Below are 19,522 nucleotides of genomic sequence, written 5' to 3'. Positions count from 1 at the left end.
AATAGAGATTTATAAAAGCTCCCATTATACACAGAGTGGCTCATAGAAATACTATTAATGGTATCTGCAGCAGCAGACATAACATGGACTGCAAGTCTGAGCACATAAAGTCCATTTTAGTCCAGAGCCTTAGTCCCAAGATTGAGGTTACATGTAAGATAAACAGCCTGTCTCCTTCATTATTACAATTTAAGAAGAGTAGGAAGTTCCCTTTGCCAAAAGTTATTTTCACCTGGCTCTCCAGAACCTTAAATTACTATTAACGGAGGCGATATTTTAAGCCCATTTGCAAATGCAAATATGTTCACAGTATGTGAAACACAGTATGTTAAATCACTTGCCTGGGCTCTTTTTTGACCCAAGAATGTTTCTTAAATTAGTTCTTGGTCTCTGGTGCCAAGTGGGGCTAATATTGGGATGGGGCATTTGGATGGGAAGAAATATTGGGGAAGGGTCTCTGGACCAGAGAAGGGAAGGGTCAAACAGGAAAGCCAAGTAAGTCCGTTGCAGAGAGGCCGCAAGAGGAGGAAATCCCCCTCCTCTGGATTTCCCACTGGCACAGGGGATTCAGACAGGGCCAGCTGGCATCTTTGGACTGCTTCTTCTAGAGCAGCGGCTGCTCGGAGACCCCAGCACCCCAAGACCAAGAACGGCTGCCAGTTATTTGGTAAGTGGCACCTTTATTTCCTGCCTATTCTGTCTCTTAGCTCACAAAAACAGATGAACGAATCTGGCCAGAAGAGACACACTTTTGTAATATCCCACCTCCAATGTAGTCAATCTGAGAAGCAAACCTGATGGTCAAAGGTTTTAAGCATGTTCTCTGCAATCCCTTTTACGCATTCCCTGGCCGGCCATCAGCACATCAGCACTTCTGCCCCAGATGCAGCTTGCAGCTTTCTCACACCACTCCCTAGGCATCTGAGCCTCCAAAAACATACCTGTCACAAATGCCCGTCCACTGCAGCTCCAAAAAGAGACCAGATGCATAAATACAGCAGCATTCCCAAGGAACACAGAAGCAAGGTATTAAGAATAAGCCAAAAGGAGACTTTGCGAGCTCCCCATACCTCCTAAGACTTCTTGTAGAGAGAGAAATAATGTCAGGACTGACGCGAGAACTCAAATGCAGAAAGGGGAACTGACTAGAGAGAAACACCACCACAGCCAGCGACAGTGCTCTTGCTTGGTTCCAGATAACTTCTGCCGGCAGGTGGGCATTTCCACTGATGAGAATGACTACAAATGTACCCTTGGAGAGTGAATGTAAAGCCCTGGGGAAACCCCCAAAGACAGTCCCATCCACAAACATGACAAAGACACCTTCCCTGACAGATTCACAGAGATCCCAGAGTACACACAGCCTTTGAAGCCCATAGGTGAAAATTCAGCTCAGTTCAAATGTGGGCAGCCATGTGGCAGGCACTGAGCTCCATAGGACTTCAGAAGATAGTCTTCAACGAGTGAGGGCAGAGGCCATGTGCTTCACCTCTAGCCCTTTTCTAAAATCATTCATTAAGTACATCTCTCCACCAGTCCTGCTAGAAGGCAATTGACATACACAATCTTCGTTTTCAGATGATCCTAAGCTGACCCCAATTGTATGAATCTAGAATGTTTCTGTTACCTCAGTCCACTATTCCCGGAAGTGGGTGGTACTCTTGAGTTTGGCCACAAGTCACAAGCAGAAGTGGGAAAGGTGTGTAAATATCCAGTAGATTTCTCCAAACCTAGTGCTGCAGCAGGGACAGGGTTCACTCTGTATGATCCTGCCCCAGGTGCATGCCTCCGTTTCCTGCCCAGATCAGGCACTGCAAAGTCTCTGCTCCATGCGGGGGACATTTATGTGCCTCTGAGATCTGCAGCACTTGAGCAAAGAAATTGAGAAGTAGTCCCTCTGGGCATGTACCCCTAATCTCTTCGAAGCTAGCCATGTCCTGTGAAGCAGGAGACATTAAAAGTAACAAAGTGACAGTTTGTTGTTGACGGGGTTGTGGAGGCTCATCCACACAAAAGCGTGTGGTGCAAGGGAAAGAGTTTGGGTTTGGAACTGATAGGTGGGTAACTGGTCATATGTTACAATAAGTAACTGGTGGTCCAAGGTTCAGTCCTGGCTTGACCATGGGGCCCCAGGCCAGGTATTGAACATGTTTGAGTGTCAGTCTTCTCACTTATGAAACGTGACTCAGAATCACTTCTTCATTGCATTATTGTGAAAAACAAATGAGATCTTGCCTGCAAATCACATGGCAGAGTATTCTAAGTAGTTATTTCATCTTCATTATTACTTTCCTATTTTCTTTTCAGACTTTCCCAATTCTTTGACCTTTGCACAAAGGTCTCCCTTCTGTCACTAAAGAGGTCTGTAAACAGGTCTGTAAAATCCTTCACCTTTCATCCAGGGTTTCTCAAACCCACAGGGCTCCCCCATGATTTAGGGTCTTCACTCACAGGGTCATCACTTCCTCTCAGCCACTCCATGTTCAGACCTTGGAAACTTCATCCTTCATACAGATAGGTCCCACCTGGGGTTTTCCTCTGGATTTTACAATCACAGTTTTTTTTTGTTGTGGTTTGAAAGGGTCCATTTGATTTTCTTATTGTAACATATGACCAATTATGCACCTATCAGAGCACAGGGGAAGTAACTCATATTTCACTTAATTTTCAAGTTTCCTTCTTTTCCTTGTACTGAGCAGTCCAAATATAAACAGGCTAAATTGAAAGGCTAGCTATCAAAATATTTGGAGTACTATTTTCCAAACTTTCATAATTCTAGCTACTAGTTCCACTTCATATCCATGTAAAATCTGTTCCATTAGTTATACAGTATTTTTATAACTTACTTTTATTTAGAAAGAAATCTTTATGTCAATAATAAATTAGAAAGCAGTATGATTTTCCATAAACAGATCAGTAAAAATGACATGTCACATTGCGCTTTGGAGTCACAGAGACCCCTGTATTCAAACCCTGCTCCACTACTTAATACCTGTGTGTTCTCGGGGCAGTTGTTTAACCTCTCTGAGCCCTGACTTCCTCACAGAAGTAATACTAAATATCTCATAGGCATGCCATGAGGATTAAATAGAATGGCATATATATGGTGCCTAGCACACATCCTGGCAATCGTAGGCTTTGAAAAAATGTTGTTTTATTGTTTTCTCTTTCATAGCACTTCTTTAATCTACTGATTTCAGTTCCTACTTAGAGCAGCCTCCTCCAATGCTGTCACATAGTAGGATTTTAAAAGGAGCGAAGGGAGATGAATGGTGAGGCAGGCAGCAGAAGTGAGAGGAGATATGGTATCATGGAATTCTCTTATTCTCCAACTTAGCTAGAGTTGTTGGGCTACAAGGGACCTTAAAAGTCATCATTCGAGTCTCTCACTCAAGCAAGGACCCCTTCAATGTCACGACAGATGCATGTCTAGCCTGTGCTTTCTTACATGTCAAGTTGGGAAATTCATGTCTGGTAAGAGAGTTAACAGAAAAATGTCTTTTTTATAAATAATTCCCAAACTACTGCCACTCAGTGCTCAGATCCATAAGTACCATCTAGTTGTCTCTGTCCTGTTTTCTAGAACTACCAGAACATATAATTTTATCCTTTTATATAAGCTCCTCCAAATAGGTTAAAGCTGATTTTGTAAATTTCCTTCATTGTCTCTCCTCTCAGCTAAATACTACTGGTGTCCTCAACTTCCCCTCATGTCAATGGTCTCTAAGACCCTAATCCATTGGCAGCTCTGCCGCCAGCACCCTTCTCCCTGAGTTAGTTAACCTACCTCCTTGCAGAGAAGGCTCTCAGGGCGGAACAGGCAGTGACGAGTTCACTTTTGTTAATGAGTTAGAGATCGAAATTAGCCTTTCAGCAGTTGCAGGAGGCTGCTGACCATGGCTTTTTTTTTTTTTTTTTTTCACATGTCAAGTCAGATCGCAACTCCCTTGCTCCATCTTATTTGTGTGACAGGCCAGCAGTCAGCCAATCAAAATTCCTCTGACTCCCACATATGTCATCAGAGCCAAGGGTGGAGCGGGGCCAACCGTGATGGTGGTCAACAGTGTTGCCCTTGGCTGACAGGAGGCCGAGTCCAATGGAGAAGATCAGTTCCCTGTGTTTGGTGAGGAGGAAGTTGCTGGTGAGGAGGAAGTTGATGAGGTTACTTCAGAAAGCTGCTTTCTGTGTGGGGCTGCTTCCTCCACTGCCTCATTCTCGGATGTTCTAAGGTCTGAAGAGGCCAAGGCTGCAAGGAAAAGCAGCCAGAGGGGAAGAGGTTACACACGGCAGCTGGTGTGTGTGGGGGTGGAAGTTGTCCTCACCAAACTTCACCGGACAGAGTCCCCTGAGGACCACACATTCAAGATCTACTCCGTGTGCTAGAGCCAGAAACCCATGCGAGTCTAGAAACATCTGAACATTTAGCTGAGTTTTCCAATTTCAGCCATCTATTTGTTGCTATATGGAAGTAGCCTCTTGTGGCCAGTGGTCAAGTCTAAAACACTCTAGGAGGCAGTGCCGATGGTAGTTTTAAATTAGAATAAAGTAGTTTCCACAAATAATTAGAGCAGCATTATTTATTGAAATGTCAGTGTTTGTTTTCTCAGCTTTCTTGATGCAGAGATTTGTATAAGGAAAAAAGCAGAAGAGATAAAACGTCAAAGGCTTACCCAGACTTTTTTTTTTTGTACTTTAGGTTCTGGGGTGCATGTGCAGATCATGCAGGGTTGGTGCATAGGTACATACATGGCAAGGTGGTTTGCTGCCTCCATCCCCCCATCATCTATATGTGGCATTTCTCCCTGCATTATCCTTCCCCACCCCCCACTGTTCCTCCCCTAGTTCCCACTCCACCTTCCACCCCCGCCCCACCAACTGACCCCCGCGTGTGATGTTCCTTTTGTGAAAACCCACGGAAGAGATGATACAGGTGGCCTAGAGGTGAAAGAAGAGGGAGAGAGTGCTTTTGAAATGCAAGAGGAAGGGAGGGCAGGGGATGGTTGTACGGGTCCTGTGAACAGTAGAAACCCAACTACTCCTCCAGCAGTGCTCCCTAGGGGGTAGCAACCTCAGGTGTGATGGCTTATGCCCATAGAGGCAGCATACTTGGCTCAGGGGGCCCAGCCTCAGTAGATATCCTCATTCCTCACTGTGGCATGGGAGCAGGGAGCTGCCAGACTTCACAGACCACTACGGGCTCAGATACCAAGGGTGCCAACGGCAACCAGGACAGGCTAGGGACTTGAGGCCCTTCCATCATTTTCCAGGTACCAGTTGAAATTCTTGAATTCTGACTGGGCTGCAGGAAAGGAAGGAGACTCCTGCGTGACCCAGTTGCAGTCTCTTGTTCAACTGGCAGAATGGAGGCTCCCAGGTGGGATTAGGTTGAGTTAAAGAACATTTTCAAAGTGATGATTTCTTATGTACTTGGATTCATGGACAGAAATTCATATCCTATACATAATATAATCTATGTGAGAGGGGCCAGGATTTCACTGTAAACACAGTTCCTGAATTATTCTTAATTTAGAAGTGATGGAGCTCAAGACTGGGTTGTCTTCTTATTCTCAGCCCTGCTGCAAAATTGCCAATAAAGCAGACTAGTCAGCCTCAGCCCCCAGGACTTGACACTCTCCTTTTAATAAAACCCTGAGGTGTCCATAGTTCCCTAACATCACCTGAGGGTGAACATAAGACATTTGCAATAAATTTTTATTTTTACTGCTGCCGTAAATTGTATTTTTAAAACCCTTCCTCCTTAAAGCATAAACACATATCAACCATTATATGAACACAAGGACATGCCACAGATTGGGAAAAAATATTTGCAAAAGATATATCTCATAAAGGACTTGGATCCAAAATACGCAAAGAACTCTTATAACTCAAAGATAAAAGAACAAACAGCCCAATTTAATAAGGAGCAAAAGATCTGAACATATCACCAAAGAAGATGTATGGACAGCAAATAAGCATATGAAAAGAAGATCAGCATCATATGCCATTAGAGAATTGCAAATTAAAACAGTAAGATACCACTGCATATCTACTAGAATGGCTAAAATCCTAAAATCTGACAATACCAAATGCTGCTGAGGATATGGAGCAACGAGAAGCCTCATTCATTGCTGGTAAGAATGCAAAATGATAAAGCAACTTCGGGAGATAGTTTAGTAGTGTCTTAAAAAACTAAATATACTCTTACCATATGATTCAGCAGTCACACTTCTAGGTATATTTACTCAATTGAATTAAAGACTTATATCCACACAAAAACCTACACATGAATATTCATAGCCACTTTATTTATAATCACCAAAAACAGGAAGGAACTAACACACCCCTCAATTGGTAAAGCTGTGACACACCCAGACAATGGAATATTATGCGGTAATAAAGGGAAATGAGCCATCAAGGCATTAAAAGACATGGAGAAAACTTAAATGCATATTGCTTAATGAAAGAAGCCAATCTGAAAAGGCTACATACTGTATGAATCCAATGATAGAACATTCTGGAAAAGGCGAAACTGTGGAGACGGTAAAAAGATCAGTGGTTGCCAGGGGTTGGGGCGAGTTGGGAAGGGTGAAGAGGCAGAGCACAGGGGATTCTTGGGGCGGTGAAGCTATTCTGTGTGATACTATAATGGTGGATACATGTCATATATATTTGTCAAAATCCGTAGAACTATACAACCCAAAGAGAGAACCCTAATGTAAATTATAGGCTTTAATAATAAATCAACAATCATTTAATTGGTAAGAAATACATCACACTAATGCAAGATGGTAATGATAGGGACAATTTTATGCCACACAGGGAGTAGATGGGAATTCTTGTACTATCTGCTGAATTTTTTGAAAATCTAAAACTGTTCTTAAAATAAAGTTTGTTAATTTAAAAAAACCACACACAATAACCACATACCTGGATTCCTGGTAAAGTAACTAAATCACTAATGTGACATTTTAGAGGGCTTCTAGACTAGTGGGAAAGAAAATTAGCATCAATTTCACAGTACACATGTTCACTTACCCACGTTGCACACTTGGAATCAAATGCTATACGTAGTACCTTGTTGTGAAAAGTCTGATTTTGTATTTCTGCCTTCTATTTTGACACTTTCTGCATTTTTCTGTTGCAGAACCCTAGGCTTTTATGTCAATTCCTTAGATAAATTAAAGAAAGCCCCAGTTTTTTAAGGGCCAGATCAATTTTAGCAAATAGCTTTCAGTTCCATGTTTCTGGAGGAACATTCTTAGAAATGTAATGAGTTTCTTGTTTCTTTGAGGGGTGAAATAGTTTTAACTTGTACTTTAAAAGAAAATTTTACATAATTAAGCATTAGAAGTTGAGTACTTTTCTTTGTCTGAGACAAAATTTTGCAGCCTTAGCATTTATATTATACCAATGAGTTACCGAGGTAGGGAGGGATGGACCCTTACTCTCGTAACCTCTAACACGTACTCCACTGTCATCATAGTTCGGCTTTTTCTGACTCCCTAGCTGCCCTGGGGAGTCTTCTTTTATTTACTTTCTCATGATGCAAATTCTCACCTACCATTAATGCATGCTAAGAAAGAGGCAATGTGTATTGTTTCTTAACTTGCATTCCATCAATTTCGGAAACTAGGACCCAGGGACACATTTTTGTCTAGATGTCTTTAAATGAGAAGTCAGAAAGGCAAGGGACACCAAGAGGCATTTTCAGGATTCTACAAGTGAATGCAAAAGACCGTCCATCTTCACTTTCTCTCAAAATCGCATGGTGGCTTTAGCAGCAAAATACATTTATTTGGATTGAAGACTGAATTTGCTTATATTAAAAGGTAGGTTCAGGAAAATTTGTCAAAAGAGTAAGCATTAGGGTGTACGCATTTTAGAAAATGTACCATTGTACTGGGGATACGTATAGCCTTCAGATGTGCAGTTGCTTTAGCAGAATAGGCAATGCGGAAGATGAGGAAGATGAGCTCCTGGGTAGAGCTCAGGATAGTGACAACCACAGCATGTGGGGGATCAGCAACCCCATATCCAGGGTTGCTGATCCCCCATATGAGTGAGGTCTATGATCTGATGGAGACAGGGCAGAGTGGAGTCAAGGTGTGCTGGGGCATGCCCAGAATCAGGAGCTCCTGAGAAATGTGTGGACCAAGGTCTATCCCCTATGGGAGCAGGCCACAGGGGCCAGTGAGGACCTGGACCACAGGGAAGGGAAGCAAGGTCCATCCCCTGTGGGAGCAGGCCACAGAGACCAGTGGGGACGTGGACCACAGGGCAGGGAAGCAAGGCTAAGCCAGAGAAGGACTGCAGTGTGGGGAACTGATGGGAAGGACTGTAGTGTGGAGAACTGATGGGCTCACAGCTCACCCCATGGACACTAAAGACCAGGATCTAGTGGCAAGAAAACATATGGAGCACCTCTCCTTCCTTGCCTGCCTGTCGTGTATCCCAACACCTCATGGAAGAGGTTGGCCAAGGCTTCAGAGGTGTTGTCAGGGCTGCATAGGAATTGGCAATCACTATTGACTCTAGTAACACACAAATATAGACATTTTCATGCTTACCTTTGTTCCTATCCATCTTCAAATCTCAGTAATGTTTCCCATTTTCTAATAACACCTTAAAATTCACAGGTGTAATTGCACCATTTGGAATTTCTGGATTTTTTTTATTTCCTTCATTCAATCAACAAATGCTTAACTAGCCCTGACTGAATGAAGGCCCTGGATTGCTCTTGAGATCTAAGGTGAGCTAAGAAGTGTGGTCCCTGCCCTCCTAGAGACTATAGTTGAATGCAGGAGACCTATACTGATCTAATAAAGACAAGGTGCTTGCCACCAAGTGATTTTCAACATTTACAACTTCAGTTATGTATCATGTCCTCATGATTAAACACCATCTTAAAAGCATGAGGTAGTCTAACTAGGCTATGTAGGTCACAAGTAAGAAAAATTTTCCCCAGTCTCTTGTCTCAGGAATAAGTTTCTCGACATATCTGTTCTCCTTCTCTTCATGTTTTAAATGATAAAGGTGTCTGCATAAACATTTTTCATGGATAACACTGTATAGAGAACATCCTGGGGGAAGGATGGTCTAAGTGATTTACTTTCCTTTCCAATTTAATACTTTTGTATTCTAGCTATTCAGTAGGATTTACAATCTAATCGTACAATCTTAGGACTTCTTCTGATAGGTTATACAAAAGATGGTGTATTATTTAACAAATAATATAACTATGTAAAATGTTTCTAATACAAATGAAATGTATACGGTAGCACATTTAAAACTTAAATACCAATAAATTACCCACATCTGTGATTTTACTTTTCAGAACTCAGAGTAAATATCTGATTCCAAACTTGTTATCTTTTCAATCTTTAGTCTTACCTCGGAATATTAAACCAATATTTGAAAGACTGTGACTGTGAATTTAAGTGGCTTGTTTGCTTAAGTGCGTACGTTTACATATTCTGGGAAACTGTCATTTCTTTACGAAGTCTGTGACATTTGTCATTTTCTTTATAACCTCAGTTAGAAGAAATGAAATGAGGTAACATTCTAAATGTAAAAGTTGCTTGAAGGTTAAGTCCATATTTTTTTTTCTACGTGTGCAGGGAAAGGAATATAATACATAACAGAACTAACACATTTTAACAAATAGCGGCATATTTAAAATTTGGGGAAGCATGAAGATCTGTGAAAGCACCTTATGTAAAATATTTACTTGAGTATAAATTAAATGTACACTATAAAGTAAAATATTTAGATTGGGGTATATAGAACACAGGCAATATGACTGAACTTGTTAAAAAACAAAACCAGTGATTTTTTCAGTGGTTTTGTTTTTTTTTTTTAAGTTTCCATTTCACAACAGAGGTGGGGAGGAAGCACTGCATGTTTAAAGACTTACTTCCCTGTGGCATCTTCATGACCAAAAGCAAGACACGTAACACTTCCATGAACCCTTAAAATGTGCATTTGTTAAGCTGGGCTTGTAGTTTTCCAGTTGGTGATGCAGAATCATAGAGTTGCAATTTTCGTAGCTCCCTACTGCTTCCATCACATGCTTTATCTGGAAGATTTGAAGGGTCTGCCACCACCCAGAGCCATTACTGAAATAAATTTTCCAGTGGAAAAAGATGTCACTCTTTCTATTCTTCAGCAATGTGAGTAAGGGATAGCCTCTTAAGGCTATCCTTTTCAGAGTCACAGTCTTGAATATTGGTTTAATGCTCCTAAGTACGAGTAAAGATTGAAAATATAACGAGTTTGGAATCAGATATTTACTTTGAGTTCTGAAAAGCAGCATCACAGATGTTGGTAATTTATTGGTATTTAATTTTTAAATGTTCTACTGTATACGTCCTTTAAATGAAGAAAAGTGTCTTAATTTCAGCTTTACTCAAATCTTATTTAAGACTGCAAACAATCTTAACTTGCACTAGTTGGCTATAGTTTTAATGTGAGGAGTTGAAATTTTTAAGGACAGCATTTGTAAACCAATTTGATCTTTGCATGTGGTGGACTGGAGACAAAACATTGCATTTGAGTTGCATTTTCACTGTACAAGGCCTATTTGCATACAAACAAAAGAGATTATTTTTAAAGGAGATTTTCTGTGTTTTTGTTTTGGTCTCTTGGGATGGCTGTGGTAAGGAAGAAGGGACCAGGCCATTTTCACACCTTGGATTTTACATGTTGTGTTTGTCACCCTGTATTCTTTCTTCCTCACCACCCATTTTCAATTCATTAGTGGCCAGTTTTGGAGTCTCTTGTCACCTCTCATCTGGACAATTGATTGCAACAGGCTTGTAGCTGGCTCCCTTCATTATAACTCATGGAAAACAATTTGATTATGAAACTTCCTTCCTTTAAAGACCCACTCCTTACTCCTCACTAGTTAGTGGTCACGCTTCTTAACAAGACACACAAGGCCTTTCAAAGTGTGAATCAATTTTTCTCTTCTGATTTTATCACCCAACCCGTACAACTGCCCCCACAACCCATACAACAGTTACACTTGAACCGTTCACTATTCCCTGATCATCTTCCCCACTGTTCCCCACCCCTAGACACTTTGAAAACTTTTTGCCCTCTTTCCCTTTGTGCAAGTGATTTCTTCTGCCTGGAATGTCTTCCCTATCTTCTCTACTGCAAAATTCTACTCTTCCTTACAGATCCAGATCACTCCACAGTTGGAGCCTGAACCCTTCCCTCTATTTTTCACCATATCTTTATCTTATTCAGTCCCTGTTCACACTATTTTTCCATTATAACAGTTTCCTCATTGTGTTAAAAATCCACTGCTCATACAGTTGGCCTATTCTGAGTTCCACAAGTTTGGGGAACATGTTTCATTTCCCTTTGCACTCCTGGTACTTTGCATAGTAAAAGGCCCAGAGTGGAGGCTCAGTAAATATCTATTTATTAAGGTCAATATCTGTTAACTGATTACTATAGCTAGGCACTCTGCTAGAACTCTAAGGCACTCTAAGTATTTTAAATGCATTACTTCATTTAATCTTCACAATAAATACATTTTAAAAAAATTTATAGGTGAGGAAACTGCCTTTCAGAGGGTTTTGGCCACCTGCCTAGAATCACACAGCTAGTGTGACCCTCAATCTTTTAGCAGGATATAGAATTGAATCTGTTTTCATTTCTAGCTGATAATGTGATGTGACTACCGTTAGAATGTCAGATAGATGTCATCCTATGGCCAGAATGCTGAGCAGGTGAGCAGTTTTTGAGTAAGTCTCTCTACTCTGCTTTTTACTAATTGTGCAATCTTAGTTACTAATTTTTTCTGAACCTCAATTTCCTCATTTTTTTCAGTGAGGAAAATAATATCCTAACTTATGTACTTACTGCAAGGATTCAGGGACAACACCTGCTATGATTTGTGCATGTCTCTGAGAAAATTCATGTGTTGGAAATTTGACAGCCACTGTGGCAATGTAGAAAAATTGGGTCTTTTTTTTTTTTTTTTTTTTTTTGAGAGAAGATCTTGCTCTGTTGCCCAGGCAGGAGTGGAGTGGTGCAATCATGGCTCACTGCAGCTTCAACCTTCTGGACTAAAGTAATCCTCCTATCTCAGCCTCCTGAGTAGCTGGGACCACAGACACGCACCACCACATCAAACTAACTTTTAAATTTTTTGTAGAGACAAGGTCTTGCCATGTTGCCCTCTCTGGTCTTGAACTTCTGGGCTCAAGTGATCCTCCCACTTTGGCCTCTCTAAGTGCTGGGATTACAGGCATGAGTCAGCACACCCAGCCCAGGAGGTGGGTTTTTAAAGAGGTGATTAGGTTATTAAGAAGAATTAATGTCACTCTGGTGGAACATTTTGGAAGAGTGAGTTCTTGCTCTCCCAGGATTGGATTAGTTTCTGTGAGAGTAGGTTGTTATAAAGCAAGTCCACCTCTCATGTTTTGCCCTTTTCACACATGCCCACTTCTGCTTCCCCGCCAAGTTTGATGCTGGACAAGGTCCTCCCCAGAAGCAGTCACCCAATCTTGGACTTTCCAACCTCCAGAATCATGAGCCAAACAATCTTCTTTTCTTTGTATATTACCCAGTCCATAGTATTCTGTTTTAGCAACAAAAAACGGTAAAGACAGCATCTATGTAAAGTTCTTGGCCTTGCCCCGGTCATGACAATTGTCACTTGTTTCTTCCTACTCTGAGCTATGCACTTGATATTCCTTCACTTACCCTCTTAATCCTTACCCTCTGAACGTGGAAGCCATTCAACCTTCTAAATGACAAGGAAACTGAGGCTCAGAAAAGGTAATAACCTGTCTAAAGTTCCTTTAAACTAAGGAAACATTTTTCCTAAGGGCCCCAGAACTGAATGGTTCTTGACTGGGACCCTCAGTCAATGCCTGAAGAGCATGTAAAGGGATCACTCTTCCTGCTTTTGTGAAAATAAGATTAGAAGCATTTAAGGGGCTGGATTTTGGCTTGTTTTCCTTTTTTTTTCTAACTTTTCCCCTGCAGCCATGAACCTCTCATAGCAAGCCAGAGAGGTCACCTGGAAACAGAATCTTGGGTCAGTCACAGAATGGACACATTAACTTTTCTACTGCCTGTCGTCTAAACTCTCCATTTCCTTCAAATTTACATGTCTGTGTTGAGCCCTGAGTCAAGTTTTCCCCCTCTCTCCCAATTCAATTTCTTTCAACACCCAGAGGTCTTGAAGAGCAGAATGCCAATGGCCTTTTCCTTAGAATCTTACCTCCTCAAAGGAGTGGACTGGCTGGGTCCAGACTTGAAAATAATCTTCATTTCTGGACTACCAGTTCTCACCTTCCTTGATCCATAGGTTATTCCTTCTTCCCTGTTGCTGCCTCACTTTCCAGACCAAAGTTCTCAGACTCAGGCATCTGCAGCATCCAAGCAGCTCATATAAATGAGGCAAGCAGGCTGCACAGGAAGAGGAGAGCTTTACCCCATTGGAAGTTGGACAGCCTCTGCCAGATTCACTAGTTGTTACTATGCAGGATTGTTGGCCCACTGTTACTAGACATTCTTATTCTCTGGAATAGCTGGAAATCTAAGCTTATGTGAACTCACCAGATTTTTGAAATATTGGCAGTTAATTATAATTAAGGTTTTTGTTTGGTTTTGTTATTTTGATGACTCTCTGTCTATGGACCATTTCTAGTCCACCAGCTCTTACTTGTCAATCCCTGGCTTTTACCTTTATCATATGGTTGCCAGAAATTGTTTTGGACCTGGCTCAACACAGCTCTCTCCAACCTCAAATCTCTTCATCCACAAACGCTTCTGCTGCTGGAAGTAATGTCTTCCTTCCCTGATCTGCCACAATATATACAATGGTTGTTCATAGCTTGGCTCTGGAATTAGATTGGCATTTGGAATACTGGTTCTGTTGTTAGCTATGTGACTAAGCAAGACTCAGTTTTCACTTGTGGAAAATCAGGGATAATACTACTTACCTTCTGCAGTTACGATGATTAAATGAGATTATATATGATACAACATAGTATGCCATAATTCCTGCCAGATGCCAAGACATATTAGCTACGGTAATATCTCTTCCCATAGAAGCTTCTAAACAGGATTTATATCTGATTCATCTTCATCTTTCCAACATTAAATAAAACTTTATTGAATAAATTAATAAGCAAATCGTTCCAGCCCCCTACTTTCTAGCTCTGACTCACTACAGCCTGGGCCCCAACATAATATTCCTAAAATATTCCATTTACAATTTTCTCACTCTCTCCTGATGCACTAACAGAGGTCAGAGGTAAAACTGATGGTTTACACCAAACCAACCCTCCATACATGGAGCCATTATGTGAAAATTAGGATTTCACTGATAAGTTTGCCTTTCCGGCTTCTCTTGAAATAGAAGGCTTGGCTGTTCTGAACCACATCCTTATACACAGGACAACAGAGTGGTGATCAGCAGCACTCCTCGAAATGGGGCTCGCCTGTGGGCATACACAGTTTCCTCCATTCATACGTCATGGAGCTGTACATAAACCACAGGCCTTCATCACTCATTTCCATCATCTGAGGATCTGTGTTGTCCACTCCTGGTGTAAGGGCTGTACCTCACTACTAGATTACTTTTCAACTTGATTTCATCCTGCTCAGCAGAACAATGTAATTGTACTAGAAGATTTGGCAATTTTAGTCAAATTTCCATATTTCCATAATTTCTTATTTCCATAATCCCACCAATCTGGAGGTAACTACTATGACTGTTTTGACATATTTGTGCTCCAGCATCATCTCCACCTTAGGAGTAGCTGCCCTTCATTGTCCTGCTTCATCAACCCTGTTCTGGATGTTCTGTTCAACTATCTATTCTGGATAGTAGAGAGGCACGGTTTATGCACTGCCTCAAAGGCCTCCTGTGAGTGACACTTTCCCTTCCCCTTTCCTTCTTGTTTGGCTGATTCATCTGTCCTCAGATGGTTTTGCATTAGCTGACCTTTTGGAATTGTTGGGCAGCTCCTGATGCAAGATTAAAGAACATTGGTTTGTTGGTTTGTTTTGTAAACCAATATTTATGTCACTATTTTTCTGTGCAAATATATTCTCAATTAAAACACCAGCTTCTCAATTCCTGATATGGAGCTTTCTTTCTAAAATTCTCCCTAGGCCAGGTGCAGTGGCTCATGCCTATACTCCCAGAACTTTAGAAGGTTGAGGCGGGCATATCACTTGAGGTCAGGAGTTTGAGACCAGCCTGGCCAACATGGTGAAACTGTGTCTCTACTAAAAATATAAGGAAATTAGCTGGGCATGGTGGCATGTGCCTATAATCTTAGCTACTGGGGAGACTGAGGCATGAGAATCACTTGAACCCTGGAGGTGGAGGTTGCAGTGAGCTAAGATCGCACCACTGCACTTGCATTCCAGCCTAGGTGACAAAGTGAGTGAGGCTCTGTCTAAAAAAAAAAAATTTCTTTCTGTGAACTTTATTTTTAGGAACCATTTACCAAATAAAGCACATATTGTGTGCATTGTTTTCTTTTTAATTCTGTCTGTAGCTTTATATTGTCTTCTCTCATTAAAGAGTCATTATTAAATTCATTTTAAACTTTCTTAACTATTCATCTAATTATTTAGGTTGATTCTTATTTTTCATTTTATTAAATAATGTAATAAACATTTTGGTGCACAAATATGTTTCTGTATCTCTTATTATTTAATTAGCTATATCCCTAGAGGTAAAATTACTAGAGCAAGATATATAAACATTTTTATCATTAAGAAATGGTAGTTTATATATCTTCTAGAATTAGAAGTATAAATTTGAATACAGTTCATGATTACTAATGAGCAAAAAAATCTTTATAAATGAAAAGCAAACAAAATATTTGAAGTTCAGAAAGCTAAAAACCAGGTTTTCATAGACAACTTGATAAAGGCACTTACATGATTACTATTACAGAATAGAATTTTATTTTAATGTTTTTGGCATCCACCTTACATAAAATTTATTTTAGGTGGCTTTGTTGCTTGACTTTCACCTGATTCACCTGCATTTGGCATGCCCTTCTCTTATCTATTGTTAGGAGGTCTACTGTAGCAATTTCCAGGTTATAGGTAAGAGTCCATTTGCTGGTAATCAATCAGAAAAGGCAGAGCTAAAGAACTCTGACAATTAAAAATAGAGAAAATATAATAGATTTTAAAGCAAAGAATGTAAGTCCTAAAATATTTTATTTATATAGGACTTCCTGTCCTTTATAAATTCTTATATTCCTCGTGGCATTGGCAAGTGCTAGTTAGCCTCATCTTACAGAAGACATTGAAGTTCAGGGAGCTGACACGTTTCCCAGAGTGATACCACTAATAAGTAAAAGATTATTTATTAACTACTTATTATTTGACACCAACAAAACTGACTCAAAATCCTGGCATTTATCTGAGACATGTTACTGTCTGCAGACAAAGAGGAAACAGCTACTTTCAAGCTCCTGTGAAACTTTAGACACTTATAAAAACCTCTTATAAAAAATCACCTTTGATATATTTACCACAAAACTGAAATTCTTGAGTACAGAAATCATGTTTACTCATCTTTGGTCTATTTTTAATGTTTAGTACAGTGCCTGAAACAAAAATGAAGAAACTGAACAAAAAAATTACTAAAAACATAGAGAAATTGACAGTGTCCAGAATGGGTGTCTGCTTGTACAGTCATTTTCAAGACTCTTGATATATGCTGATAGATTGCTTTCCAGAAATGTTCTATCCATTTGTAGTCTCACAATCAGCAGTACAAGGAAGAACCTCTTATTCCATACTTACTAGCATTATGACTCCCAACCCTCCCAAAATCCACATAAATTGTTAATTTGAAACAGGAAAATATCTTGTTTTTGAATTGGCATTTTAAAAATATTTAGTAAATATTAACATTTTTTGTTTTTTTAAATTACTTTTTAAACTTTTTATTTTTAAATAATTATAGATTCAAAAGAAGTTGAAAAAATGCATAGGGAAGTCATGTGCACCCTTCACCCAGCTTCCTTCAGTGGTAACATCTTGCACAGTTTGTGTTACTATTCACCCACTGCAGAACTTTTTTTCCCCCCAGAGTTTTACTATTATGAATAAAGCTGGTATAAATATTAATGTAATGATTTTTGCAGGAGCATACGTTTTTATTTCTCTGGGATCAAAACCCAAGAATACAGTTGCTGGGTCATATACTAAATGCATGTTTGGTTTTGTAAGAAACTGTCAAACTGTTTTCTAGAGCGGCTGTACCATTGTACATTCCCAACAAGCAATGCATGCATGATCCAATTTCTCTTCATCTTGCCAGCATTTGGTGTTGAATTATCTTTTATTATGTTATTATTTTAACCATTTTTATAGGTATGTAGTGATTTTAATTTTTTCATAAAGGCAAATGATGTTGACTGTCTTAGGTGGCTGTTCACCACCTGTATATTTTCTTTGGGGAAATGTCTTTCTTTATCTTTTCCCCATTTTTCTAATTGGATTGTTTGTTTTACTCTCTAATCTGATACAGAAAAATATCTCATTGGTGTTTGAATTGGCATATAATTCTCTCTTTGATATTTAGTGAGAATGAACTTTTTGTCATGTTTATTTCTTTTTAAAACAATTACTGAATTATTAACTGCATTAATTGCTTTTGCCATTTCATAATTGTGGGTTTCTATTTCTAAATAGACTTAAAAAAGTATCAGCTATTTCATTTGTATTTCTCACAGTACCTTAAACTATCAGGGTCTTGATAAATATTTATTGTTTAGTTGGTTGAAAATAGTTGTAAGATTGGGGTGGTAATCTAAGTTGGCCTTTTTGGTTAAAATAAAATCTTATTTTAGGTTTACCCAGTTTTAGCAGTTTCTGACCTGTATTGACTAATTGGTTTACTTAACTAAATGTTCATTCCTTTTATTTTTACTTGATGTTTTAGGGCAGTTAAACCTGATTATTTTGACCCCTAATAATATAGAGCTGTGACATTAGGATTGTTTGGCTTATCATATTCCTGCTACTACAGAAAGACTAATTTTGACTCAAGGCTTTCTAAGAAAATGTTTTAATACTTCTCTATTCCAGTCTCCAATGGGTTTTTTTCCTGTTCTGCTTATTGATGTAAATTATAAATGATCCCTGAAATTCCTCTTGGGTTTGTCTTCTTCTGTACATCACCAGATTCACCAGAGGCTTTACCTCTGTGAAGCCTCAAATCTCAATTTGCCTCTGAACTGACAATACAGAATAGAATCTGTATCTGTACCTAATATCCAACATGTTAAATGACTGCTAAAATTATTTTCTTCCAGAAATCCTTCTCAAACAAGTTTTGGGTGGGAAAAATAAAGTATTGAATTTTATTTTTGGTTAGGTTTTTTTTTTTTTAAATTTAAATTAATTTTTTTTCAGGATGGGAGTGTCGCTATGTTGCCCAGACTAGTCTCGAGCTAAACTCCTCATCTCAAGCCATCCTCCCACCTCAGCCTCCTGAGTTGCTGGGATTACATGCATGAGCCATTGACCCTGGCTCTGTTTAACCTTTAAAACAGAGGAAGGAAGAACTCTGGGTCTGGCTGGCTTGGCTCCAGATTATTTCCATGGACAGCGGAGGTGAGTTTACTCCAGTGAGGAGGTCTCATTGTATCACCAGATTTTCTGCAGGAGACCATCTGTGCTGCCTCCATGTCCCCAGCTTTCCAAAGTCTACTGCTTCCACATAACTGGGAGAGCTCTGCAAAGGTCACTGAAGGCCTCTGGACTGACATTTTCAGTCATTCTCCTACTTCACCTTTCTGCAGAATTTGATGCTGTGACTACGCTCTGCTTTGTGACATGTTTCTGCTCTTAACCTAAGTGACCTAATCCTGTTTTGGTTTCTTTCCTTCCTCTCTGATGCACTTATTCACAGCTTCCTCTTCTGGCTGTCTACACTCTCAACCAAGTGTATTAGTTTGCAGGGGCTATGGTAACAAAGTACCACAAAGTGGGGTGGCTTAAACAATAGAAATTTATTTTTTTTTCTGGAAGCCAGAAGTCCAAACTTCTGGTATCCACAGGGTTGGTTCTTTCTGAGGGTTGTGAGGAAAGGATCTGTTGCGAGCCTTTCTCCCTGGCTTGTATGTAGATGGCTGTCTTCTCCCTGCATCTTCACACGGCTTTCCCTCTGCTCGTTTCCTCTCCTTACAATAAGCACAACAATCATCTTGGATTAGGACCCACTTTAATGACCTCATTTTAATTTTATTATTTCTGCAAAGACCCTATCTCCAAATATGGTCAAATTCTGAGGTCCTGGGAGTTAGGACCTCCACATATGAATTTTGAGGGAGCCACAATTGAACGCTTAACATTTAGTGACTAGAGTCACCTTTCATGTCACATCTCATGTCCTCAACATGGAAGCTTGATAAATATTCTCTTTGCATGAATGCAGTCTCCTCTTTCTTGCATCCATCTTCCCACTTGATTTTTTCCTTTTTCTTTCTCTCTCTCTCTTTTTTTTTTTTTTTTTTTT

The 19,522-nt window shown here is 39.9% G+C and overlaps 1 protein-coding gene across 2 annotated transcripts in view; it reads right to left on the bottom strand.

The window, feature by feature from the left end:
* The window catches only part of CD86 (CD86 molecule), a 66,516-nt gene that overhangs the window by 41,671 nt on the left and 5,323 nt on the right, over window positions 1–19,522 (bottom strand). The window contains exon 1 of one of the 2 annotated variants that reach the window (XM_017508166.2): window positions 942–2,546. The exons of the other annotated variant lie outside the window; for it this stretch is intronic. Coding sequence (XP_017363655.1) covers window positions 942–1,312 — 371 coding nt within the window. The 5' untranslated portion in view covers window positions 1,313–2,546. Of the gene's footprint in view, window positions 1–941; window positions 2,547–19,522 lie in introns of those variants that run through there. 2 annotated transcript variants of the gene reach the window in all.

The sequence above is a fragment of the Cebus imitator genome, unplaced genomic scaffold (assembly GCF_001604975.1).
Source record: "Cebus imitator isolate Cc_AM_T3 unplaced genomic scaffold, Cebus_imitator-1.0 Scaffold387, whole genome shotgun sequence".
NCBI lineage: Eukaryota > Metazoa > Chordata > Mammalia > Primates > Cebidae > Cebus > Cebus imitator.
The sequence above is the reverse complement of the archived record's forward strand: the minus strand, read 5'-3'. Positions and strand labels throughout refer to the sequence as shown.